The 27,366-nt window shown below is 34.9% G+C and overlaps 1 protein-coding gene across 2 annotated transcripts in view; it reads right to left on the bottom strand.

Annotated features, from left to right (window-relative positions):
• The window catches only part of LOC132200377 (contactin-2-like), a 78,375-nt gene that overhangs the window by 24,249 nt on the left and 26,760 nt on the right, over nt 1–27,366 (bottom strand). Inside the window, exons 1-4 of one of the 2 annotated variants that reach the window (XM_059625802.1) lie at nt 23,940–24,051; nt 18,101–18,415; nt 14,688–14,993; nt 5,679–5,801 (exon numbers count right to left, since the gene is read on the bottom strand). In XM_059625802.1, the coding sequence (XP_059481785.1) occupies nt 5,679–5,801; nt 14,688–14,993; nt 18,101–18,415; nt 23,940–23,946 (751 nt within the window). In that variant the 5' untranslated portion in view covers nt 23,947–24,051. Of the gene's footprint in view, nt 1–5,678; nt 5,802–14,687; nt 14,994–18,100; nt 18,416–23,939; nt 24,052–27,366 lie in introns of those variants that run through there. The other variant, XM_059625801.1, reaches the window with a different exon arrangement.

Raw genomic sequence — 27,366 nt, 5'->3', positions numbered from 1 at the left:
TGTATAATTATGCTGTAATTAAACATTACGCACTATAACTAGTTATACACAATAATTACTTTCCCATTCATATCATGAATTTTGGTGATTCGCCAGAATGTACTTATTTGTGGCACTTGAGAAATTTCTCCAATCATTTATATCATACATGGGTGCGCTCAACAATTTTGCGCTCGCGCTCGCGCTCGCGATCACTGGCAACAGTGCGCTCGCGCTCTGCGCTCGCGCTCAAGATTTTGAAAATGTTGCGCTCGCGCTCTGCGCTCGCGCTCAAATTTTTAAAAAGTCTTGCGCTCACGCGTTGCGCTCAAAAATATTTTTATCCGAAGAAAAATGCGACTTTTAAGACAATTTTTTAATATAACAAAAAATACATCGGCAATTGGAAATGATAAAGTTGAAGTTAAATCACCAAAATTGGGATCAGTTTTGAAGTTTTTGGTATAAAAACACTGTTTTTCATTACAATTTTTGATCAAATTCGGGAATTTTTACTTTTGGTTTGAGCGCAAAATGAGCGCAATTGAGCGCTGCGCTCAGCGACCAATGCGCTCGCGCTCTGCGCTCGCGCTCACGATTTTGAAAATCGTGCGATCGCGCTCTGCGCTCGCGCTCATGAGCGCAGAGCGCGAGCGCAGATCGCAGAGCGCAAATTGCGCTCTGCCCATGTATGATTTATATACCAACACGCTCCTGTACAAACATGTCTGGACTTGTTCTCCTACCTACACAATTCGCATTTCGTTTCGCATTCCAGTCGACCCAGTCCACCGGTCGAAGTGCACATTTTATAATATCATAACGTACAGAACCATACATTCCGCATTCCGTTCACGACTCATGTTTCGCGTTTCGGATTATTTACCATCTTCACTCTTCACTTCAGCCTTCCGTTTTCCGTTCAGTCGATCTCCCAACTCGTACACATCTTCGCAGATGTATTATTTGCTACTCAAACGACGCAAGATGGAATCAAAAACGACTTGTGAGGACAAAAATATGCTTCCTGGAGAAACTGAGCGGAAACTGATGGCCCTAAAGGAAGGCTTGGGAACCGACTGCGTCTTCCTCGTCGGCCCTGATGACCAAAATGCTGAGGTACATATGTATTCAGCAATTTACAGCGCCAAATTTTATCTAAAATTTGTTATCATTAGTATTGTCAAAAAGCAACTGGCCTCTTGGGATTTTCTCCCCAATTTTTGTAGTTTTGTAGCTTCAAAGTAAAAGCGCTATAATTTCATCATATTATTCACAGTTTATTTCTTTTATGTGCATGAATTTTTCCGTTCCATTATTTATACATGCAAGATTGAATTTTATGATCACAAGAAACTAAATAAACAAAGAAACTCAATAATTCTTTTGCATTGCTGTATGTCGGTGTTCGAAACTCTTCTTATGCCTATTCTTGTCAGAACGTTTGTGATTAAATAAGAACTTGTTTGATACAGAAGCCACAGTGTAAATAATTAGTTTAAACAAGAAGAAAACCTAATATATTGTGCTGCTCTATACATAAATTACTTTTGCTTTTTCGTTCTAGATCATTCATGGAAGTAAATTTGACCTGTGCGCGAGCAGCGAGTACTTTGCGGGGCTGTTCAGGAGCCCCTTTCAGCCACCTGGGCCAGTCAGAATCAAACACATTCAACCTTTTATCTTTAGACTGGTTGTGGAGTAAGCATAAGTTAAATATTAGTCAATTAAAATTTATTTCTGAACTTTCTGCCAAGGTTTGCCCACATCCATCAACTTTACACCAAAGTAACTGAACTGGAAGATTCGGTGTTGTTGGCTAGGGCAGCCGACGAATGTCTGATGAGTGAATTAGGCGAAACTGCCTCCACTTTGATCTACCATTGGCTCGACGAGGAAAACGTTTGGAAGTTGTTTGAGGAAAATTTGATGCATAAATTTGTTTTTGCCAGTTGCCAGAAGGTATTTTTTTTTTAAACAAACTAATGATATTTTTCTTATGATCTTGTTTTTCAGTTTTTGTGTGAGAATACCTTGGAGTGTTTGCAGCACCCAACCTTTCTTGAAATCCAAAAAGAAACACTGCTTGAATTTTTGTCATTTGACAAAATGAACATCAATTCAGAATCTGATTTAGTGAGAGCCTGTGTGAATATTGGAAAACAAAAGGGAGCTGCTGAATGGTTTCAAATATTTTTGTGGTTTAAAGTTGCTAAATTTTAATTAAATCATCCTCTCTAGCTCTTCACTAATTCGAGCTGCAATTCCACGTTTGCGTCTGCTCACAATTGAAGACGACCTCACCATACTTTCTGAGTGGCTGACAGAGAAGGAGAAAAAATTTCTCCTTAGTAACATATGCAGCCATGTGAACGTCTTTGAAAAGGAGATTAAAATGCCTCACACTATTTGTTCTGAAACAGATACTAGATGCCTTGCCTCAGTTGCCTCCCTTGGCCTTACCAACGTCGAGCTCTCTCTTGATTTTAGTCCAGACATAAATTTTCTTAGTAGCCGAGTCATGTATTCTCAAAAATGTAGAGTTTTTCGTCAAAACACACATGTTACTTTCTGTATTATTGCAAAAGAGTTGCTTGTCATTGAGGGATTTGACATCTTTTGCGCAGCCCCAAAGTACGTTGTGCCTGAAGAACATGCTAAATCAAAAAATCTGCTCTCAGACTGGTAAAGTGAATCCGAATTGAAATAATTAGATTGATTTAAATTAATTTTTTCGTCATAATCAAAAATGCAGGATTGACAAAGGCATGCCCTCTTATAGTGGATGCAACGTGACCATTACCATCACTGTGAGAAACAAAGACGGAAGCCACTCGGAGTCTTGCATAGCTGACCCATCAAACTTTGTCTATGCTCACCCATTTGTGCACATTGAGAAGCCTGTTATTGTTCCAATAGAAGGAACCTTTGAATTAGTTATGTCCATGAAAACAGATTCTTTGTTCCCTGTGATTGAATTGGAATCAATTACGAGGGAGCTTTCTAGTGTTCAAAATCCTTTTACAATGGACACCAGCTCCAATGTAATTGAAACTTTCTATGAACCCTCAAAGCCTTCAGGCATTTGCATTGTGAAGAAGCTTTACTATAGATATATTTAGCAGCTGTTTATTCCAACAAAGCAGTCTTTTGCAAGGCACATAATATTAATGGCAAACAACCAAATTCCATTGTATAGTAAATATTTTTTTAAATTCCGAAATAATTTGAAAGCTGCAATAAAATTTCATTAAATATAAAGATCATTAATTCTACTCCTAGTAGCTTAGAAGTTTGAACTCAATAAATTTGGTATTATCTCGTTAATAATTTGCACAGCTACTTCAAGTACTGAAATTTTAATAGATAAAAATGTCAATATAAATGAGACTTCATATTTATGTCAAAAGTAACAATAAATTAATTCCAACCAATAAAAAAATGAGAATTTTTTAATCTCTTCATAAGTATCATGTTAAAGGACATTAAATGTCAAATTTTGAACATCATTAAAAGGTCATTGAAAAATTTTCTGCATTGAATCTGATTACCGCCAACCGATGAAACTCATTATCTGATAGCAATTTTCAAGGAATATGAAAAATAAACTCCAGAAAAAATGAATAATGTTTTGTGACTTTAATTCCTTTTTATGTTACAAACAAATTTTTAATTTTTCTTGTCCTTAAATTGAATTAAAACAAAAAAGTTTTAATGTCATACAGTGAAATTTAAATCTAGTTATTTTTTTACTTAGTTGAAGATATTTTACTAATTTCTAGAAATTGTATGCTTTATTTCAGACAGAAATTTTTTAAGAAGTTATAAAATATAATATTGTAAATAAATAATTTGGATTAAATTAACGTGTTTAAAGAAAAAGTAATTCATTTTGATGTGACGCTTTGAAATAAAAATATATTATGGAAAAAAAATGCAATACTTTTAAACAAATAATTTCTTTGTAATGAGAAAATTTTCCTTCTTAATGAAACAAAAAAATTTGAACACATTTACATTTTTTTGTTGAGGACGGGTCAGTACAATAATAATTTCTATCTCTCGTCTGTTGTAACAAGACGCACCGCGGCAGCTGGCTGGCGTCTCTCCAGAATAAGTAATTAAATTTAAATATTAATGCGGCGTAAAATGCGGTTAAACAGCATAAATTTGGGCTCCATAGGCGAGGCAAACATGGGAAGTCGCAAGATAAAGGGGGCAGTGGCGTGCGCCCGCCTCATCTTGGCGCCGCGGCATAAATCACGGGATGATCATCATTTAGAGCGGCCGGGAGAGGGGAATTGGGTCGTATATTTGGCCGAGAAAAGATAAGGAAAAGTTCTTGCCAGGGCGAGGATCACTAAATTAGACTTAAGACGCGGCGGCGCTTGTGTTTTGGTCGCCTTCTTGTCTTCATGGCGCGTTCAGACCGACTCCATTAAACCGGCGGGGATTTATTTTTTGCCGAGTTTCGCGTAATTGATTCGGCAAATGTGCGACGACTGTTGATACAAGCGCAGGCGAGAGAAACGGCTGACGTTTATCTGTCGGCAGCCAAATCGAATTTTGCCCAAATTGCAGCCAATCGCGCACAATTTGTTGTTGACGGCGCTGTAACTAATGAATGGGTCCTTTGTCCAAACAAATCAATGGAAATGCGGTTCCATGTTCAATTCAATTCACTAGCTATTGAAGCAGAATCAATTTTGAACCAATCTAAAATCTAACGCACTGACGAATTTCCCACATTTTGCTCTCACAATCAGCAAAATAATTGAAGACGGTTGATTTATTCCAAAAAGTTCCATTCAACAAAAAGTTAAATAAATATGATTTAAATAAATTATATAAAATGTAAAAAAAAAACTATGTGTTGTAATAATGTGGACCAATAAACAACAATAATAAAAGTATAAAAGAAAACTTATATATATTCACATCAGATTCACATGGATAGACATAAATATTTTTTTTTTAAATATATTTTTAATCATTTAAATTTTTTTAATAAGAATTCAACTACTTATTTGGTTCAAGATTTAGACAGAAATTCCCAGATCTAATTATTTAAAAAATTTGATGTTCAGTACAAAATTTTGCGATTAAAAATGTATTAAAATTGGATTCTTCCCAAAAATCTATCATAAAAGAAAATCCCCAAATTTATTTTCACTTTATTATACTTTATTTTTAATTCCAATGCAAATTAGCTTTGCTTTTACCTATTTCTGTGCTTTTATAACTTTTAGTTGACCTTTTGCCTATTCACTAAATTCTAGTAATGTAACGTTTGAATTTCTATTTTCTTTTCAGCAGCATAAAATTTGATTCGCAATCCTGCTTCCAATAATCTGTTTGCGTCGGAGAATTGAATTAAATTAAGCTGCAAAATTTCGTGCTTTGATTTTCGTGTCTTAATAGGATTAAATCTGAACCATATGCAGAGGATTAAATTTGATTATATTAGGCTATAGTGCTGGTCACGTTTTCCTCGTCCTCTGCGCTAAAATATGTGCACTCAAAAGGAATCAAAGGAATATTCAAAGAGACTGATACGTTTTGAGCACTCATGACCGCATTCTATATTAAACCTGAACATGGCCAGCAATTAGTCAAAACTGCGAGGATTGTTTCGATGGCGGTGAAAAACGAGCTTGGAAATTAATGACACACTGCGTCAGTGGAGGACTTTGGCTTACCTTTCATCCAGATGGGCCGGGAGGGCGGGTTCGAATCGACATCACACTTGAGCGAAACTGCCAAGCCCTCGCGCAGAGGAAAACCGAAGCCCGGAATCCGGCTTATGGCGAACGAAGGGCTATCTGCAAACACACACACGCACAAGGGAAATATTATCCTCCGTCTGCAAATTCAAGTGTATTATCGCACAAAGACAAAGGGAAATTCAGCCGCCGGGTGGGCGTTTGTCATTAGCAATGTGAAGAGAGCACGAGAAACCGAACTTGGGCGACGGACAGGTGCGTCTGACGACCGGCCATTGTTTGTTCTCGGCCCTTCTTTTTCACGGCTCACGCCAGAGAAGGGCTTTGCTTTGTCCGGAAATCCGGTGGTGTTGATTGAAATTTGAGAATCGCTCTTGAAAATGACGCAATTCGGTCATTGATTCAAGAGCCCTTCCAAGAATGGAATGGAGCAAATTTTAAAGCACTTCAAGAGCTATGCAACCGGGGCAACGCAGAAGCGCAGACGGTTGCCTAACAACGCTAAACTAAATTACAAAAAAAAAATGGCTGATGATGAATTTCAGGAAAATTCAAATATATAAGAAGCTTATTTTGGAAGGAATTCAATTAAATAGAGATTTCAGTAAAATATGTGAAAATATATTTTTAACTTTCGCATACTCTGATGTTTTAAATTGAACCATATCTGTACCAAAATGAAAGAGAGCTATAAAAATAAAATCTTATTTAAACAAATCATCATGTTTCTTTTAAAAGATTAGGTACAATTTGGTTTTGAAAAAGAAGGGAAATTTGAGGTGTTTTTCCAACTCAGGTGAATTGAAGTGAAAAAAAAAAATTGAAAAACTCGTTTTATTTTTAGCCCGTTTTTAGGAAACATTTTTAACTTGGCTATAATTATTAAACTAGGAGAATTTTAGTGATAATATTTTTATATTCAATAAGTAAAATGCAAGTGATTTTTCTCCCAATAGACTGGCTCTAATCTTTACCTCCTTAAAACTAAAAAAATTCCAATTTGAGCTTCAATAAGTACATTTTGGTTGACTTTCACAATCAGTTCCAACGATACCAATTTTCCCTTATCCTTAATTTCAACTCTTTTCAAATAATATTTTTCCTAAAAAAAATCTACACCATTTTGTGGAGTAGAATATTTGAGATTAATTTTGTGAAAATTTCCCTACCATTTTTTACTCATTATTTTGTCCTTCACTTGTCAGGCTCCTTTCAAAATAACCTTGCATCGTTGCAGGTCAAATTAAATATTTTTAAAGCTATATCGCTCAACGTAGTCGGAAACAGCAAACACAGCCTTCGTGTTGCCCAGAATACACTAATTGAAAGAAAAAAAAATAACAACACAAAAAAGCTCGTATCATTCTGCTCTGCACAGCGTTTTTCCGGGTAGCAAAAATCCTCGGGGCTCTGACAGCACGCGTTCACTTTGCTCGAAATTTCACCTAATTTGCATGCGCAGGAGGTCGACGAAAAAAAACGCCCACGAGATGGGAAGAGGCGGAAAAAAATAATAACAATGTATAAAAAGGCAGCGTGTGTTTCCCTGTGGAGAGGAAAACACTCTCGAAATCATTGCGCAGATGAGCGAGAATGCGCGGCTAATCAAAAAGAAAGTAAAAAAAAGCAGGCAGTGTAAAAAGCCAGGAGCAATCAAAAGGAAACTTGAGTGTGCAAAAAAACGAAAACAATCTTGTGCCAACAGCTTTTTCACAAATTTACTGCCACTCGACGCTGCTTTTTGCACAAGTCGCCGCCGTGAAACTATTGACTCTCCATTGCCAGATAAAAATTTCATCATTTCCCACGGAATAATAACAGTCTCAGTGTATTTTTTTTTTTTGGTTGCCTTCCAGAACGTGGCGCGCGCGAGCTGCGAAATCAATTTCGCTCTCTTTCCTTCTGCGTGTAAACAAAACCCAGGCAGCTTTCGCCTTTCCGCGGGTTGCCACCCTTACGCGCCGACGAAGCCTAATTTCAAATACACACGGATCGATATTAATTGGATTTTACAGCTCTGGTAAATAAGTCAACAGAGAAAAGTTAATAAAAAATATTGACAAATAACGAAGCGAAAAACTGGCTTTTTATATAACCTGGTTGGATTAAATTTTAGTCGCAAACAAACAGGATTTTATTTCAATAATATCCATCGCCAGAAATCACCAGGTTCAATTATAAAAAAGAGCAAATTTAAAAATTAATTCCGTATAATAAAATAAATCTCAATTTTATTTACTATCCATCTATAATATCACTGCCCCACTAGAAAATTACACTTTTAAATTTTAAATTATTAAACCTGCGATTGTGCAATATGAAATGGTTAAAAAAAAAATCGTGGCTCTAATTGTAAAGCTGGACGATTTAAAATTATTGTGATTATAAAATACAATTTTATGCATTATTTGCTTGTAAACGAGAAGTGTCATTACTTTAAAATATAATTATATTTCAAATCGACCAAAATTGATAATATTAAAAAAATAATTTTTGAAAGTTGTTGCATTATATTGTGGTTGGCATTGATGTATCTTAATGAACAAAAATTATTTCCTTCGATATCCCTCTTTTTTTCGTATTAGTTAACTTAAAATTAAGAATTTCATTTAAGTTAACCATTTTATTCTGCTCTAAAATTTTTGAAACATCTATTTAAGTTTGTCTACATTTTATCAAAATAGTTAAAAATTTGAGTAATCTTTGCATACAAATTTAAATTTATGCAATTATTCTTTCAGGAAGAATATTTTTTAATTAAAGAGATAAATTTAATAACAATGTTTTTATGACACTTTAATTTTCCAAATTGAGATTGACGCAATTCGCGTTTGGATTCCAACGTCGAGATACGAAGCGAGTCTGATATTATTATACACCAAAAGTAGAGACGGTGGCGGGAAAAAGCCAGTGTGCCGCTGACAAATAAGGCGAGCCATAATAAAAGAGATGAAGCCGCCTTTTGCCGTCACTCGCTCGCACTGAATTTTTCCCTTCATCTTCTTTGCCAGTCGCAGAGACGATTTTCCTCCTATAGCTTTTCCGTCGATGGAACTTTGTTATTGCACTCTCTCGCTCAGCAAGAGGGAAAAATTGTTGATTTACAGGCAATTAAGACTTTTTCAGAATTCGCTCGTTCCACCGAGTTGGTGGAGCAGAGAACTTGTTTTTTTCCCTTCCTCTTATCGCCAACTGGCAAGTTTTACTTTTTCACCAATCAATCTGCGAAAAAAATCAACGCCAACGCACACGCAGGATATTTTCGCTGCGTTTTCATTAAACTTGAGCACAATGTGAAGTTTGTCGAGAGAGAAACTGCTGCCAAGCGCGCTTTATTGAAACTCATCTTGACGGACTGATGGGATTCTGCAAGGAGCAGCTGCGTTGAAGCGCCGCTGCCGAGAGGCAAATTAATGACGCGTGAACCAGACTTGCTTGTGTATAAGTGAATTTATCCTGGCAGAAATTGCGATATTCAATATGGAAGTGAAAAGTTGAGACGCGTGCAAATTATGCAATGTTCAAACTGAGAAATGAAAATATAAATAAAATAGGAACTGTAGAGAACTAAAGATATTAGAGGAAGATTCGTCTGGAAATAATTAAACACGCATCATCTAATAATAATTTTATCCTTGTGAGAAGCACATCTTTTTTATGAAAATACTTAATAAAACTTTAACTAAAATTACAAAAGTTAAAGAAACAAGCAGATTTATCCCATTTTATAAAGGATTTGTTCATTTAATATTTTTCCGCTTTTTTCTTTCAAATTTCAACATTGATGTTCAAGATGTATTTAACTACTTTAATTCACTTCCCGGATCATGATAAATTTTTTTATGAAATAAACAGCACCAGAACCAGAACGTAATAGAGAAATATTATGATGAAAATAAAAATTTTCCTCGATTTTTGGATTTAGCATTCCGTCGACTTCATAAATCCAAGCAAGATTAATCCAAAACCCACTCTCCGCTTCTCCGAATTTCATTAATAATGCACGTGCCTTACTTAATATATTGGGAAAGATTTGAGAGACTGAAGAGAGTTTGGCTGCGGCTGAAATTAGAGGGAAACCGAGGTGACGAACGTAGAAGCAAAGTGAATAAGAGGTTTTGCTTGATGTTTGAGTTATGTAATATTCATGAGGCTGCGAGTGGGAAACTTACTTGGGCGCCCGATGTCGACGTCGTGCGTATTAAACCGGCGGCGCTGCACACACGCAGCCCTTCTCTTTTTGCCCCAGCATTCACATCATGCATGCACGCGCTGAATATAAAAAAAAGGACGGATTTTTATATAGGAACGTTTCCAGCTCGAGCGCTCGGCGAATTTTCCGTCCAATTAATGTATTCACCTGGAATGATTTCATATTCAGACGTGATTAAATTCTCCTTTCTGCATATGCATGCGAGGAATTTTTATAAATATAGATTATCTGACTGAAAGATCTGCTCAGAGAAGAGAGAAAGAGGGTTCTCGGAAAAAGACTGGTTTTATTTGATAAATATTAAAAGCTTTGGAGAGTAGAAAAAGAATAATATAAAGAGGATCAAGCTTTTCCCTCTGGCAAAAATCAAATTAAATTTTCAGAAAGGTATTTAAAAAAAAAATATTGAAAATAATTTCCTAGAAATTTTGATATCAAATAATTCGGATAATCTTACGAAATTTTATTCATTCTTTCTATATTGAGCCTCGAGCTATATTCCACGAAACATAATCAGTCAAGAATAAAAGTGGAAATTGAAAGGCCTTCTCTCATCTCATTACCATATTCAAATTGATTCGTTCATTCAAGATACACCTTTCGGTCTCGAATGGCGGCGGGCGTGAAATAAATGAATTAAACATGCGGCAGGTGTTCTCTCTCTTTCTCCTCCTCTCTCCACGACGACTTTAGCAATCCTCCGTCTGTTCGCGCTTGTTTTCCGCCTGCTCTGCCAGCAATGTTGATTTATTCCGACTCTAAATAATGAAACACAGTCACCTCTCCTCGAGAGTGGTGCTCGCGCGAGGAAGCACAGAGATATGTACCTTGGGTGTGTGTTTGTTTGCTGCGAGGGAGGCCTCGCTGTCAGATTCGGAACAATCGGCGCGCAACTCGACTTTGCTTTGGATTATATAATGTGCGAGTCGAGAGTCTGAATAATTAACGCGCGATGCACTCGGCGCGCGCGAAACTTTTGTCCCCTGCTCATTACCGATCTGGAAATTTCACTCCAGAGCAGCGACATTCACTCGTAGGGACAGGTCATTAAAAATGGACAATGTGACGCTGTTTTAGCAACATCTGCTGACAATTTGTCGACATAAATTAAAAGATACCTTTATTTTGAGTGAAATTTTTTGTAATATTTAACAAAAGATTTCAAAAAATTCTAAGAAATATTATTAAAATCTAAAAAAATAAATATAAAAAACAATTTTTTTTCAATATTAGCAAAGCAAACTTACCTATGCGTTTATAAATAGGATTTAAGCACTTTTGAATAGAAGGTGAAAAAGATTAACACGGATTTTTTTTTTACTTTTTGGGAATTTAAAACTTGCAAGAACTTTTTCTGTCTTTAAAGATTAAATTTTACAAACTTGTGAATTTTAAAAACTTTTTTTTATTTTTTTGGAGTCCTAAACCAACAGAGTGATTTGGGCTACACTTAATTAATCCACTGCACACAGCTTGAATCTCTTAATCTACTTAATTGTGTGTCCACATTTAAATGGAATTTTTAACATTGGGTACCAATCTGAATCAACCTTGTTATCCTTAAATGCTTATTTCTTCTTTTTCCATTACAAAAAAGTAAAAATGTAATAAAAATAAAAGTACGTGTATGCATAAAAATGTTTTCAACCAAAGTTATAAGTTGATATGCAACAAATAGCCTGAAATCTTTTATGAATTAAGACAAAATTAAACATCTTGTGGCTCGCAGTGTTTAATCTGGCGTGGCGGCAGCAAAGTTGAGCTCGAGGGGTGAAATTCGCAGACTTGGCAACGCGGACCGTCGGCTGGGCGCGTACTCGCATTCGCAATTAAAAGCAGTGGAGCGGAATCAAATCGATATTGCAAAAGTTGGCTGCGGGAATAATATTATTCAATATTGACGTTCGCAAAGAAGACTGGCTTTCGTTCCGTCGGTGGGGAATTTCAATTACTCGCGGGCGACACGTACAGGAATAAAGCGAGATTGAAAGGGTTGTCGGTGACGACGAATAATAAATAAGTAACATTACAAGCATATCTTTATTACCCACTCGCGCAGACACGGGCAAACAGAATTTATCGATTTCGGCGGCGCCGGCTTAACAAGCCCGTAATAAGCAAACACTAATTAATGGAAGATAAACAAGAGCAGATCAAAGCACGAAAATAAACTTATCGGCGCACACAGAGTAGGTTTTGCGTTCTCTTGTGTATCATTTGTTTGAGAGGCGAAATCCGCTCGTTGGTTCGCCAATACCCCACAGCCAGTTTTCTTACTTTGCACAAACACACAGAGGAAAAAGAGAAATTTGACATTTGACTCATTAAATTCCTTGCATTAATTGGCAAACTCAGCCGGTACATTATTTTGTATCTATTAATAATTTTTTTTTATCTCATTTTGCAAAACAATTTCATAATTTATTTATTTATATTGAATAAGAAGCGCATAAGTTTTTTTTCTTTCAAATATTCAAGGTATCTTCAATGAGTTTTAAATATTCAATGATACCATAGACAGACATAAATAATATTTTTAATATCTCTTTTTGTTAATAAAAAAAAACTAAATTTGCTTCAAAAAACTAAGTTGATATTAATTCATGTAAAATATAATGTCAAATAATGAAATAAAATTAAAAATATATTTGTTTTACTATTTAAAAATATTTTCAGTTGTTATTTTAGTAAAATATTATTTTAATAATGGTTGCACAATGAAAATTTAAGACTTTCTAATTTACTTTCACAAATTAAATCTATTATTTTGATATTTATAAAGCGCAAATTGGAGCCTAGAGGGTCTAATAAAGGTAACGCCAGTGGAATCCTATTTGGAATTGATATAAGGAGGAATTATACCACTTACAAAGAGATATAAAAACAAATTCACTGCACTAATCCCATATAATTTCATTATAAATTGATCTGTTCCAGTCTGTTCATAGCAATTTTTTTTTATCAAGTGCGTCTCTGCAATTTAATTTTTTGTTTGATATTAATGATTTTTAAAGTTTTCTTCATAAATACGATAATCTTTAACCCTGCGAAACTTTGAATCGGAATAATTATTGAAATATCATAGTCCTTACTATTACTTCACTTTATTTTTGGCAAACTCTGAACTCTTAAAAAAGAAGCGCTTCAGTTGAGTGCCCAAAAACTCGTCTTCTCTGTCAGATTTCAAAGAAAATATCTAAAATCTAATAAAACCCCTCTTTAAAGCTCATTAATATTCATTTGCTCTTAACTTTGACCCAGCTTTAAAATTCTCTCAAAAGGAAAAGGTTCTTAAAAAAAAAAAAAAAAAAAAAAAAAAAATTGGCGTAAAATTTTCTTGAAAGCTCATCTAGTCTCTTTACTTCGTCTGCTTTTGGGGAAAATACTATAAACTTTCGATGACGACTCCGGTGCAGATAAAGAAGCCGTGAAATACGACAGAGAGGGCGTATCTTTGAAAATTTCAAAAATAAGTTTTTAGGGCTGGAAATGCGTCGCCGAGAAAGAGATACATTTCCCAAGGGAACCGGTGTAATGTTTGCGCGATACCGAAAGAGAGGAAAACAGAGCACACCTGCCTGCCTACCTTTTTATGCATCCATATTTTAAGCAAGGTTACCATGTCAATATATATTCTTATCAGCCTAAGCGACCTGGCGCGGTGCAGAGCAAACAGATCGAGACCTCAAAGCGACCAAGCCTAATCATCTTCTGATGTTTTATTCAATAAACATATTTCTCTCCAAATTAAATATTTGCTTCCGTTAATTGAGGGTTGCCTTTGATTTTAATTTATGCACTTTCGCTCTTTAATTAACTTTCGAGTTGATCTTCTTTGCTTTATATTCATAATAAATGTCCACAAGGCTTTGACAGAGTTTAAGGAAATGAAAATAAATTATAGAATTATATCCTGGTTCATTTAAATAACTTGAATTTAAGAACCTCTAATTTTAAAGCAAAACTATTCATGATTCTTTGTTGCCCTTTTCTCCAAATCGTTTCAAAACACTTTGAATGTTAAAAAAATAAGTGTTAAAAATAATTAATTGTGCTGCATATTATTGACAAAAAAACAATATCAAAACGAAAATAATCAAATATTTTTGGAGAGAAATATTGAATTGCTTAACAAAACTTTCCAACATTATAGCAAGAAAAAAAAACGATTTGATAAAGCTTCAAAAATTTAAAATAACCTATGCGCAGCAGAAAGTCTTGGTACTCTTGGTTGACAAGATTGGAAAAGTATTAAAAAAAGTTTAAAGCAAAAATAATTTGAAATTATTTCCATTGTGATCTCTTACTTCCTTTTTGGTCAGATATGATTTCAACCCCTTCTAAATCGTAAAATTTTAGTTCCTAAATATTTAAGTAAAATAATTTAAGGAGATAATTCTAAATATGATGCAAAAAGACAAGATAATTTTTTTACCATTAAATTAAACGGCAAAAAAGCTACCTTCCTCAAGAGGAATATTTTCTATTATAACTGCAGAAGCTAAACAGTTTTTTTATAATTATTTTTTACTTTTTTTTTTTGCAATTAATTGTTTTATTCAGAAATAATTTTATTTTATTCTAAAAACTGCTAAAAATGAAGCGGAGTAGATTTGCCATATCATAATTTAATTTTTATTTGCGTTGATTAAGAAGTTATTATCAACCTCTCAATCAAAAATTATGTAATATAGAGCTAATTGTTAATCCAATTTCACGACTCTCTTCAAATTGCATTTTTTTTTAAACAAACTTTTTTGTGCACTACTCACATGTAATGTTGAGTTTGGTGGACGCGTTGATAGGGTTCTCAACGGCCACGTGGTTGACGCTGCAGATGATGGTGCCGTTGTGCATCTCCCTGGAAATCTTGTCGATGACCAGGTCGGCGCCTGACGACACGTTCACTAGGCTCTCCTGTTCGCCGTCCGAGTTTTCGATCCACCACTCGTAAGAGGTGGGCGCCGGTTTGCCTCCGTCTAGGACGCACCGACCGTTCAGAGGGGCTCCTTCTTTCGAGTTGAGCCACCCAGACGTCCGCTTGCCGTCGATGGTCAGGAAGGCGCCCTTCGGCACTTCTGTTAACAAAATCGACAAATTAATTAAACAATATATTTTTCTGAATTCCAAAGCATCTCAAATTTTAAAGCCAGAAGAAAGCTTTCAAAAATATTTGAAACCCTCTGTTTTGAGAAAATAAATCTTCTGATTGTGAGAGGGGTTGAATCTTTCAGCCAGAAAAAGATTCCTAGTCCAATATTTGCAATTAAATTTTAAAAGAATCATACAAAAGCAATAGAACTTTGCCATCAAAATGTGTTCAGTATTTTCAAAATAAAATCTTCAGTTAGCGGAATCATTTAAATATAAATTTCATCGACATTTTAAATAATTCAGAAGAGATCGGTTATAATCGGTTATAATGATAATCTTAATTGACCTTTTATTACAATCTATTTTCTACTTATTGAATAAAGTTTACCTTTTTAAATTTAAGATTAATTCATGCAGACATTCACTATAAAATGATACAGTCCAAATAAATAAATAAATTAATGTATTTTTAATTAGGTAGTTTCCTTCCTAATTCAGAATTAATTGAGTTGGATAAATGATTCCAAACAACAACATATTAGCCCGATTTGTGGAGAAGTTAAGCAACCGCCGGTAATTGAATCCAGAAGTTGCAACCCAAGGTGCCATTAACTCCGGTCGCTGCACGTTCAAGCGGCGGCTAATAAGGGTCGTTCTTGAGCTAAGTCTGTGTGCACAATTTCCTTGCATTGAATATTTATCGTTATTGCAGGATATTCTGGTTGCGGCCGATCGAGTTTCTTCTCTCGGACGCCTCGGCCGTGTGGGACTTTGTTGCGAGAATCGCCGGCAGCTGCAATATTTAGCCGCGGCAAGATGATGCCTGCGGGAAAACTCATGTGCTTGACTTATTTGCTCAGTTAGAAATTTACTGCAGTACTTCGCAGCACGTGATTGAATTTGCGACTTGGGCGGAATTATTGCACCCAAGACGGTACGTAAAGTACTTAACTAGCTTGAACAGCTGTGAATGGTCTCGGAAAAGGCAATGACTGTTGCATAAATTCTCACTTTTCTCCAACTAAAAACGACCTTAAGCAAACTTTACTTAACACAGTGGAACTTTAATAAAGAATATTAGTAGAGTTCTAAAGCTATTATTTGAGACATTTAAACTAAATTGACAATTTCTCTCTTTTTTAAGCCCCTCATGACATTTAATGGAATAATACTATTATTAAAAAATATTATTTCATTTCTAAAACTTCTGATAATACCTAAGAATCAGTTAAAAATACTGAGGCGAGGAGTTCACGAACATGAAATTTAAAATTTTGAGCGTTTTTTTTCAATTTCTAATAATTTGTTATCGAATCATAGTCGATACCAAAGTTTTTTTAGGAGACGCTCATGCAGTGAAAAGCTGGATTATTTTCTTCCCTGGAAATTTGTGTGTACTCAACTATGCGACTTGTAAATAATAATGCCTGAGTGATGAGTTTTTGCATCTTTCTGAAGGAAATAATTGGGGAATTATTAAAAATTCAACAAGTAATTTGATACTAAGCTTCCAAAAGAAACAAGCTGGACTTTTTGCTCCCTTTTATTTTTGCTGGAAAGTATAGGAAACGAAAACGAGCGCTATATTATGTGCCTGACAAATTTGGTTTTTGGCAATTTCATTGGGATAAATTATTGCAAAAATTTAAGTTATTTTATCTCACAATCAATCTAATCAAAAGGTCCTATTATTTTATTTCACACACAGCAGTTAATTATCCTCAGGCAGACAGAAAAATCAACATAGAGTTGGTTCTTTTCAATTTGTTAGATCGTATTGACTATTGAAGAATAATTTGTAAATTTTATGTTTATCTTTCAGAGTAAAAATGATAGTTTATCCAATTTTTGTCCTCTTTCGTATTTTTCTTACTTTGAAAATTATTAATTTGCTCTGAAAATTTCTTTTAATGAAAACATGTTTCCATTTTCCTACCACAAAAATGATCTCTTGTTTCGTCCAGTGCCGCTGATTAAAACGTCACGTAATAAACCATCCGCTCGAAATTTACGAGCGACCATCAAAGTTTAATAAGAGCAGCGAACAGCATTCCCCAGGCGGGCGGCGCGGTCGGCCAAATTGATCGACACGTTTTCTCTCTGCTCTTTTTTTTAATTTTTGCAAAGATATTCCACGCATGTTCATAATTCTATATATAAATATCGACGGCTGGCGACTTTTAATTTGCAAAATTCCTGCCGCACTGCGACATTTTGGCCCTGCGAACTGGGGAGCCGTTTTGCAAATGCTGAGCTTGTTTTGTTTCGTAGCCACCAAAAGCTCGCGTATATTGTACAAATTTGCAAAAGAGATGTGAAGAATGGCTTATTTTTTTTTATCCGGCGGCCTACAGGCGTGGCTGCGAAAGTGAGGAATGAAAAGGGCTCCTCGCGATACATCAACGCGGCAATAATTTCGCCCAAGTGGAAGTCGTAAAAAGCGACGAGAGAGTGGTGCACAGTCACACGCTGTTGAATTGCGTAATCTGGCCCTCGCAGCAAATTATCATTTCAAACAAATTACACGCGAGCAGTTGTGCAGCTCAAAAGCTCAAACAGTGACGAATATTGCCGCGGAAAATGTGGAAATAGTAAAACTGAGTTAAAAAACCTTTTTTTTCATTATTTTTAAATGTTCAATTTTCATAAAAATTAGAATATTTTTTTATTTTACTTTATTTTAACCAAATTATGATGGCTCTGATTATCTTTTCATTCAAAATGAATTGATTTGTGAAAAAAATTGATTATTCCCCTTTTAATCAAATTGGTGCCAAAATAAAAAATTTTGAAAATGTTTAAAATCCATAAAAAAATGTTATGAAATATTATGAAAAAAAATTTGAGGTCTAAATATCTCAAAGCAGTCTGAAAAATCAAGTTTATTCTCAAAATATTTCGATTTTAAATCAGAAATCAGGCATGTTATGTAAAATTTGAATGTCAGTTTGAATTTTGGAGTGAATTTAAACTAAATAATTAAAATAATCTTTACTTTCCCTACGGTCTTATTATTATGTAATGAGATGAATTTATGAATTGATGTGTGAATCTTAATTTCCATAATAAGAGGGCAAAATGATGCTCTTACCCATGACTACAATCCAGACGGCCCTGGTGGCGACGAGGACCCTGGATTTGGAGTCGAGCTCCTCGCACTGCCACGGCCCCTCGTCCTGCGACGTGACCTTCATGATGCGCAGGGTGTTGGAGGTCACTCGGTAGGCAGCACTGTGCTGCACACTTTTGCCGTTGTGCTTCCAGGCGAGCACGCGGTTCGAGTCGCACGCCAGGACGACCTCCTCGTGCAGCCGCACCACCAGCTCAGGCCGGTTGTCCGCGTCGCTGGGGGTCGCGTGCGGTGACCCGTGGTGCCGCAGCGAGTGAGACGTCAGCCCAGAGTGACCTGCAGCAAAACAACATTTCTATTTAGTAAAATTGAAAGCAAATTTGCAAAATAAATGAAGAATAAAAAATGAGAATATTTACAGGGAAAATTTTCTCAAAGTGGAGACCGATATACAATTAGTGATTCTCTTTTTATTTTATTTTTATTTTTTTGTAATTAAAAATTTTGCTTTATAATGATTTAATTTTGCAGTCTTAGCAAGGTATTATCAGACATCAAGTATTAAATCTTGGTTTCTTAAATAATTTTAATTTGTTCGAGAATTAAACTCCCTCTTTAATGATTAAAAGTTTTGCATACTTAAAGTCTTTTTACTTTAACGAAAAAGCGGTTTAATTTAAAGTGGAAAATTTACACCATATTAATGCAGTTGAACTCCCTACAATTTAATTCCAAAATTAGTGTGTATAATATAAAAATAAGATTGAATGCTAAAAGTTTGTTTTGAAGTTAAAATTAGTCATGAAGAGTGAAATGGAAAATCATTAAAATATAATATTTAAATTTTTTTATTCGGAACAAATAATTAATGAAAACCTGCTTGTATGATTGTGTTATTCAAATGTGGAGTATCATTGCGAATTAATTAGAGGCAACAGGTTTTGCCATAAAAAGCGTCTATTTTTAGCTTCCACGTAAACCAAATAAACCATTGAGTTTTTTCCTTTGAAAGAAAGGCAATGACGTCAATGCCTCACAATCATAAGTACGAATCATTCATTTTTAATTGAACGTGTTGTCATGTTTCCATGCAAAGGCTGTAAAATGGCAAACGCGGCTGTATAGACGCTTTCAAAATAATAATCATAAAAGAAATATTTCAAGTGATACTGCAGTGAAGATTTATTACCCTATTAAATATTTTAATTTGTCAACGACATTTATGCTGAACTTAAATTAAGCTCGAATACTATTTTTTTTTTAGAATTTCCTAAAATTAATTTTGATCTTTCTCAAAATACAAATAATTATTTGCGAAATAGCCTAAAATTTCTTTTTTTTTTAGTGAAAAATTTGGGTTTGGCTTAAAGAAAATAAAGAGTGGATAATAATTTTTACTTTAATAATTTTCTCCTTTAAGTTTAAAAGAGTCATTTTCCATGTTATAGGAATGGCTCTCTCTCAAAAAGGAAATTCGGAGCAGTAACTCGCATTACCAGTCGGTCCAACCCCAGCCTTATGATGCCAGACGGCGTTGGAAATTAAGTTATGCGCAAACCGAAATTTATTTGACATTAAAGTGAATTAGGTTTTTGATTTACGACGGACACACCTATACCAGGACGCCATTACACACACTTTCTTTGGAAAGAGAGTTCCCGTGCAAAAGGAAAAGAGGAAAAGGGGCCAGACGCCGGAGAGAGAGTTTGTTGGCCGCGCTGAAGTGGTTTAGGCCAAATGAGAATTTATGGAAGCGTTTGGAAAGAGCGAAATCCGTGCTCGCTCGCGTTTTCGCTCTCGCTTTGCTACATATTAGTAGGGAGCCCTAAAATCTCATTACATCGGCCTAAGCTGTCAGCCGTACCAGCAGCTAACTGGACCTGCGAGGGGGGAGGCTTCTTTTAACCGCCCACGCTCTCTCGAATTACACGCTCTTTTAACGAGCCGAGGGCGCGAGAGTTGAATTTTAATTGGACCTTTCGAAGAAAAACCTCTCAAAACAATTTCTTTCCGACTCGTTAGTCTCTTTTTGCACGCGAATTTTAATTAAGTATGCATGCAAAAAGTTTTCGAGATGAAAGAAACTTTTGGGGCTTAAAAACGTTTTACTCCTTTGAGCCCTAAACAAATATTTATGTGAAGGCTTTTCCATTATTACGGGCTAGGTTGATATTAAATTCTAGAGCCGTTTGGTTTTTGTGTTGACTTTTGTAAAACCAACACTACTTTTTGTTGTTCTATGCAAAAATTTATACAACTTATTATCATAACATTTGTTTTTCTATGTTTAAAAAAGAGAAAAAAATGTATTTTTTTTTTTCTTAGAAAAGATTTGGTTAAAATCTTGGAGTAAACGCCTAAAATAAAGTAATTTCTGATGAAAAAGTTTAATAGCGTTTGTCTTTTTAGATAGAGAAGTTTCAATTTCTATATTAATATTAAAATGAGATTTAAACAATTTAGCTTTTGTACTGGTAGTCCAAATAATAATTCATACAAAAGTTATTGACTTATTTTTGTTGCAATTTTTTTAATCCCAGAATAACATTATTCTTGATTATTCTCAAAAATGCGTTGATGTATCAAACGTTTTGGGCAAAAATTAACAATCTTCTTAATTTTTTTTTTTCAAGTGCTAGTCTGGTCTATATTTAACAAATTTACCTATTTATTTTTTCATTGTTTAAAGTCTCAGTTTTAGCCTAATTTTTTGGAAAATCCCTCCCATAATATATTATGAAAAATTTTGCTATGGAAAATTCCCCATTCGCCCCCAAAATTTAAAATTCAGTAAAATTTAGGTCTCAGTTTATAAAACAGAGAGGCTTACTTGGAGCACTCTTCCTGCATTTGCATTAAAGACCCTCTTCAAAGAACTGAACTGTTGGAAGAGGAGTTGGGGAGCGGGATTTAAACTTATATTAAAATATCCCGACTGGATATACACACAGAACAAAGACGAAAATACTCTTCGACTTTTCCGCTGCGAGAAAGGGAGCGTCGTCGCCGATGCCGAGATACATATAAATGGCAGTCTCGGAACTCGAAAAGGGAGAGAACGAAGAAGAATTCATCTTGTCGCGAAATGACATCACGTTTCATATTTTCTGATAGACTCCTTTTTCCGCAATAAAAAAAAAGAGAGGCGCGCGCAGGTTTGAAAATAAGGGTGACACAGCACTTTGCCTGGCAATTTCAACCCGCTGCTGAGCGCTCCTAAGAGGAATAACAATATAAATTTTTCCCCGGGTGTGCCATTATGACAAAAAAGAAGGAAAAAAAAACGGCGCGCCGCTGGAACGGATTCAAATGTGAGAGCCAACACCGTAAATCTGGCTCGAGAGAAGCCAACAGTCGGCAGAATGTCCTTATGCTTATTGTCAATAAAAAAATAAAGTAACTGAAATTTTTATTTAATAATATAAAAATTTCAGATTTTTGAAGGAAAAACTCAAATTAATAGGAAAATTATCATTTTTAAGTAGGAGGAAACATGAAAAGGAATGATTGATTAGAAGTTTTTCATCACATGTCATTGACAATTTAAAAAATATTACAAAATGAGGATTAAACTAATTATTTAGGAAAAAACACCTGATGTTCAATTCAATGCAATATCTGAATCTTCTAGAAATTTGAAATGATAAACAAAAAATTTGAAAGTAACTTGTATTGTCATTTATATCTTGTATGAACAATGACTTTAAACATATATTTTTGAACACAATATAGGTAGAGAATTTATTAATTTTTGTTAGTCAGTTGTAAGTTTTATTATAATAAATAATATTGAATAATTATAGTTTTACTAGACTAAAAACCATTAATGCTAAGTAAGTTATAGAGCAAATCGTTATTTTTAACAAAGTGGCACTCCAGCAGAAAATTACAAGAAAAAGGGGACTCTAGATGATATTATTTTTGAAGGGAATTAAAATATTAACAGAACTGGATCCCCTAAAAATAAAAACGGAATCATTAAAAAAGACTAAACTTCATAATTATAGATAAAGAACGACAAAAAAAGTCAAGCTGCTTGTACAAAACCTTTTCAAGGATGATGCCTTGTTCATCATTCAACACTAAAACAATAAAAGCAGCGTAAAAGGATTTTACTTTTTCATAAAAGTCAGCAAAGAGCAAATAATCGAAATTTAAACTTTATAATAAAGTTCCATGCAATTGTTAGACTTCTTCAGAAAACACTTTATTTTTTTATTCAATTGACCTTCTTCCAAAATCCTCTTTATTGCGTCTTCTTCATTCCTGCTTTTTCTCCTTTGTGCCAGTTCTAAATTCGTATCAGAGCCAAGCAGATCAAGACCGCATACGTTTCGCTGCGCAAATCAAAGCGGAAAGTTCCCAACAAAGAGGTATTATTAAAAGTTGAGATTGGAGCGGAAAGCTTTTAACCAGTGTCGTTTTGTATCCGACTGTGTTTGCGAAAGTCAACCGAAGAATATAATAAAAAAAAGGGAAATCACCTTTGGCGTCGCAACAAAAGTTTCAATTAGAATCATTCGCGTCGACTGCTTGACCTTCTTGGCACGCCAACCAAAAGCAGAATATTATTTCCAATCTGGCTGACACGTCAACGGCGCAAACTGCAAGTGACAGGGGTCCGTCGTGCTCCGCCACTTTAAGGGCAAAAAGAGAACGAAAGAAAGTTTGAAACAAAAAGTAGCCTGGGCAGGAAACATTCGTGACTTGCGAACAGATCGCGTCCTATTTTCCGCTCCGCTTTATTCCGCCGCAGAATTTCAACTTATTAGAGCTTTTCAACTTTATATGGACGGCAGTTATAGAAAAGGGTTAGAATTTTCGTGGTTAGTTGGGGAATGGCCCAAATTCTTAGCTCTTTAGCCTCGTTTTTGCCGGCTGCTGCAATTGTGGAATTTTAATTGGATTTCTCTTGCCCAGTATTTCTGAATATTTTGTGGCAGACATAATTGAAAATAATTAACTTATTGCTGCACAGACAAGAAATGAATTGTCTATGATACTTTTTAATAATATCTGCTTAATGTTAAAAGGTGCTTATTGAGTGTATTATTTATTAAAAATTAGGCAAAAACCATTGTTTGCAAAAAAATATGGGTTATCAGAAAGTCCTTTAATTAAATGAACAATGAAAATTTAAACTCTTATTTGAATGTGTAAAGAATAAGGTTCTCCAGCCATAATAATGATGAACATTCCTTTAACTCCTAGTGTAGCTCAGAAAAGACTGAAAAAGTGGAAAATTATAATGAATTCATGACGCAATCTAATTTTGTAAATTATTAGCTTGTTTAACTTCCATTCTAGAATGCATATCGTAATAAAAAAATATTTTCAGAAATTTAATGTTAGAGTCAATTGAAATAATTTAATTTTAAAATTAGGCAAACAGAGAAAAAGTTTAAATTGCTGATCATAAAAGACAAGTAATTAGAGAAATTCAAAGACCACATTATAAGGTTTCTAAAATTGATGACGTTAAATCTGGATGAGCATGTCGTAAATAGCACCATAATTATGTTAATAAAATAAATTGAATTCAGATATTTCCTGGTTGGCTGGTTGCGATTGAATTTATATTTATTTTGCAATTTTCAGCACTGTGTACTGTACTGTGTTTACATATTATGGGGAGTAATTTAATGTTCATTATGTAAAAAAAATTTTAATGTTATTTCGTGATGTATTTTAAATTTCGAATAAAATGAATAAGTTTAAAAATTTCGATAAACTTTTCAGAGCTCTACGACATATACCTGAGAATGTCATGACCGTCCTGAGACTTGAGATAAAATTTATACGTTTGAATTTGAAAGCGATTGCGAATTGCGAATGATATTATGTATGATTGAATTCTTACCTTGCATACAATCCCCAACGCAAGTTACTCGAATTTAAAAAAAAAAACTAACTTGCATGCAAGTGGCAGGCAAGACAAGTTTCAGTTTGACATTTGACAAGCTGCCCATCTGCCATAGCCAGCCAAAGCCCACGCCCAACCTCAGCGAAGGTATCAGGATAGCGGAATGCGCTCCATACAATCATGACGTTATTTACACAAACATAACGCAGCAAAGAAAGACTTGTTTTTAACGACCTTGAGCGGCTTGACTGCTCGCCAGATGGATGCCAGAGCCAGATCGCCAAGGCAGAAGGCACTAAAGAGCCGCGCGCGCGCGGATAGAATGTAAAAGTTCACAAACGCACGTCGATGCAAGATTGAAATCGCAAAGGACGAATACGGAATTAGCGCACGCAAGTTTTCTTTTCTTATTATTTTACATTATGTCGCTCATCTACGCCTTGCATTCCATTCTATAGTTTATATTTACACCGGTTTACACAGAAACTCCTACTCCACATTCAGCTGCTCAAGGACTTTTATGTACTTAATTCTCTCATTTTCCCATCATTATGTAATATCTTTCCTTCCTATGTAATTTATTTTCGTTTCTCATTTCATTTCAGTCCATCCATTTGGTCGTTTCGGTCGATCATCATCCGGATGAAACTCGTGCACATCATGCAGACTTGCATTTGGCTGCTCCGCATTTTCGGAAGATGGATTTTAAAATGAATTTTGGAGAGAAAAATTTGCTTGGAGAAACGGAGCGGAAACTGAAGGCCTGGGAACCGATTGCGTCTTCCTCGTTGGCCCTGATGACCAAAATGCTGAGGTACGTAATGTAAAATATTGATTCTATTTCTATTTCATCGCTTTAAATTATGGTTATGCGTGTGTGGCAAACTGGCCTCTTCAACTAGAATTAAATCTTTGAACATAATTCAAAACTTTGATATGCAATTATTACACATGAAACTTTAGGCCCATCTGTGCACTGCGCGGACCTCTCTTGATGCCCCGCGTTTCAGCAACTTTGCAGAGGCCAGAGGTGTTTTCATATTTGTATTTTTCTTCCCTAATTAGACTTGAAGTGTGAAGAATAAACGGACAAACTACTACATACATAGCAAACACAATTACTAATTATGGACCCATGATGTGTTTTCAATGTATTTTCATAATACCTTTTTTAATCTTTTTCTCAAATTTTCAAGTCAAATTAATCTACAATTCTATTTTCAGTAATTATTTTTAAGTAGGCTCCTTCCTTTTTCATTATAATTTATAGATATTAATTGTTTTAATTTCTAGACCATTCCGGATGTAAATTTGACCTGTGCGCGAGCAGCGAGTACTTTGCGGGCCTGTTCAGGAGCCCCCTTCACCCCCCACCTGGGCGTCAGAATCAAACACTCCCAAGTGAAAGACTCCTTCTAAGCGGCCCTAAGATTTTTCGCCCTGATCAAAAGACCAGTCAGCGTGTGACCTTCATTCAGGTAGGTTTTTTCACAACTATCATTTTTTTTTTTTGGTGACCGTGCGGGGGTTTATGCCGTCGACGCTCCATAATTTTTTTATTTTTGCACTTCATACGAAAATTGCAGCGCTCGTAAAATTTATTGTTAATTCCAGTTTGAATTGTAAATTAATTTTAACATTCACGGTGAGGGTGAGCTGCATTAAAATGCTCAAAATGTGTTTATTTTAGTGAAACGAAGAGTCAGTTTTTAAATATTGATCTGAGCATTTTGAGTGAGAAGGCGATAAACACTGCGGCCGCAGAAAGTGACTACAATTGATCTTTCTGATAATTTTAGACGGTTTCTGTAAACGCAATCAGTAAATATTTCATGCACTTAACGGCTATGGATGTGCCCATTGCATCTTGAATTTTGTGCAGATCGACGAGAGTAACATCGATTTTTACAACGTTGTGACTTCGATTAAAAGAATTTAAACTTAAAACAAACTTCTTATATAATAAAAGAGGTTTAGTCAGGAGAAAATGGTTTTATCTTTCAGAGCCTCTGAAAGATAATTATTCTTGATTAAAAAAAAAAATTGATTATTAAAAAAGGCCTGACACTAAAATTATTGGAACTCTCAAGATTTGGTGCCAAAACATCGTAATAATTTTCAAAGTTTTCAAAATTAAGTATATAGATGTAATTTTTAAAAGTTTTTCCAACAATAATTTACAAAACAATAACAATGTACCAAAGGTACTTTGCTCATCCTATAAACATACGTCCTGATATTAAGGTATGTACGGACCTCCTGAGGTCGTCCTTTACCATTAGAAGGCTATTTTTATAAGTTAAGTTACATTAAATCTGAGCTGGAAGAGGATGTCGCGTAACGTGTCACATCGAGCGAAGAGAAAAACAAACGCTAAAAAGGGTAAATTAAAAACAAAGAAAACGCATGATATGAGTTCATGTACATGTGTGCGCATTCATAGGCCCTTTGAATCGATGTGCGTTTGTAAGCCGCAGCAGTCGGCGCACCCGCGAGAAGAAAAATACACCATACCGTGGCGGGATGATGATGAATAAGAAAAGTCTTTTCAAGTGTGTTCAAGAGAATGCGAGTCGCGGCTGAAAATGTGTTTGCATAAAAGAAAACGCCGAGGCTGAATTGTACATTATGTAGATGTATGCACGCTACAGAGCGTTATTATTTGTTCTGGTTGCGCGAAGGCGCGTGTTATTTTCTGTTTAGAAATCAAATGAAATCCGAGAAAAACAAGAATTGCGGCAATTGCGCGGTTCCAGATAAAATATTTAGTGGCCGCGTAGGACAGCAAAATTTTATGAACGTTCCAACGCGTGTTTTGTTAAAAGAATTTATTATTTAATATTGTGTCGATTTCTATAGAAAAGTACACAATTTTTCTCAATTAGGGCAAATATTATTTTGTTAATTAATATAGCAATTAAATATTTAAATTACAATTTTTTTTGCAAGCCAAATAATTTGAAGTTATAAAACTTTTTTTATAAAAATAATGAACTGCTAAAATTATATTACTTTTTATTAATGATAGATTTGTAATAATTTGATTGCTTATCAACAAAATGGTTTCTAATTGATCTCGTTAGTAGATTTGGAATAATACAAAAATTATTACCCCTGACTGATTTAAGTAAAAATAATTGATCAGAAAATTTCGCAGAGATTTATTTACAGATTGAAGAAAAAAAAAGTTCTTTTTGCTATAAATTTATATGCTGAAAAATACAACTCTTGGGTGTGCTGCAGGAATTAACCATGTACGCCGGCAGCCATCGTTTTATTATAGCATTTTCTTTCTAAGATAATTCGAGTGAACATGTCCTCAAATTATCTCGCCACGTTCCGTACGAATATCTCTAAAAAAGTAATTGCTGCGAGCGCATCTTTCTCTCTTTTATCTGCGCGCACGACCGCAATTTATCTATCT

Source organism: Neocloeon triangulifer, unplaced genomic scaffold, assembly GCF_031216515.1.
Source record: "Neocloeon triangulifer isolate White Clay Creek 2 clone unplaced genomic scaffold, ASM3121651v1 ptg000014l, whole genome shotgun sequence".
NCBI lineage: Eukaryota > Metazoa > Arthropoda > Insecta > Ephemeroptera > Baetidae > Neocloeon > Neocloeon triangulifer.
Note: the sequence above shows the minus strand (reverse complement) of the source record. Positions and strands in the feature narration are given on the sequence as shown.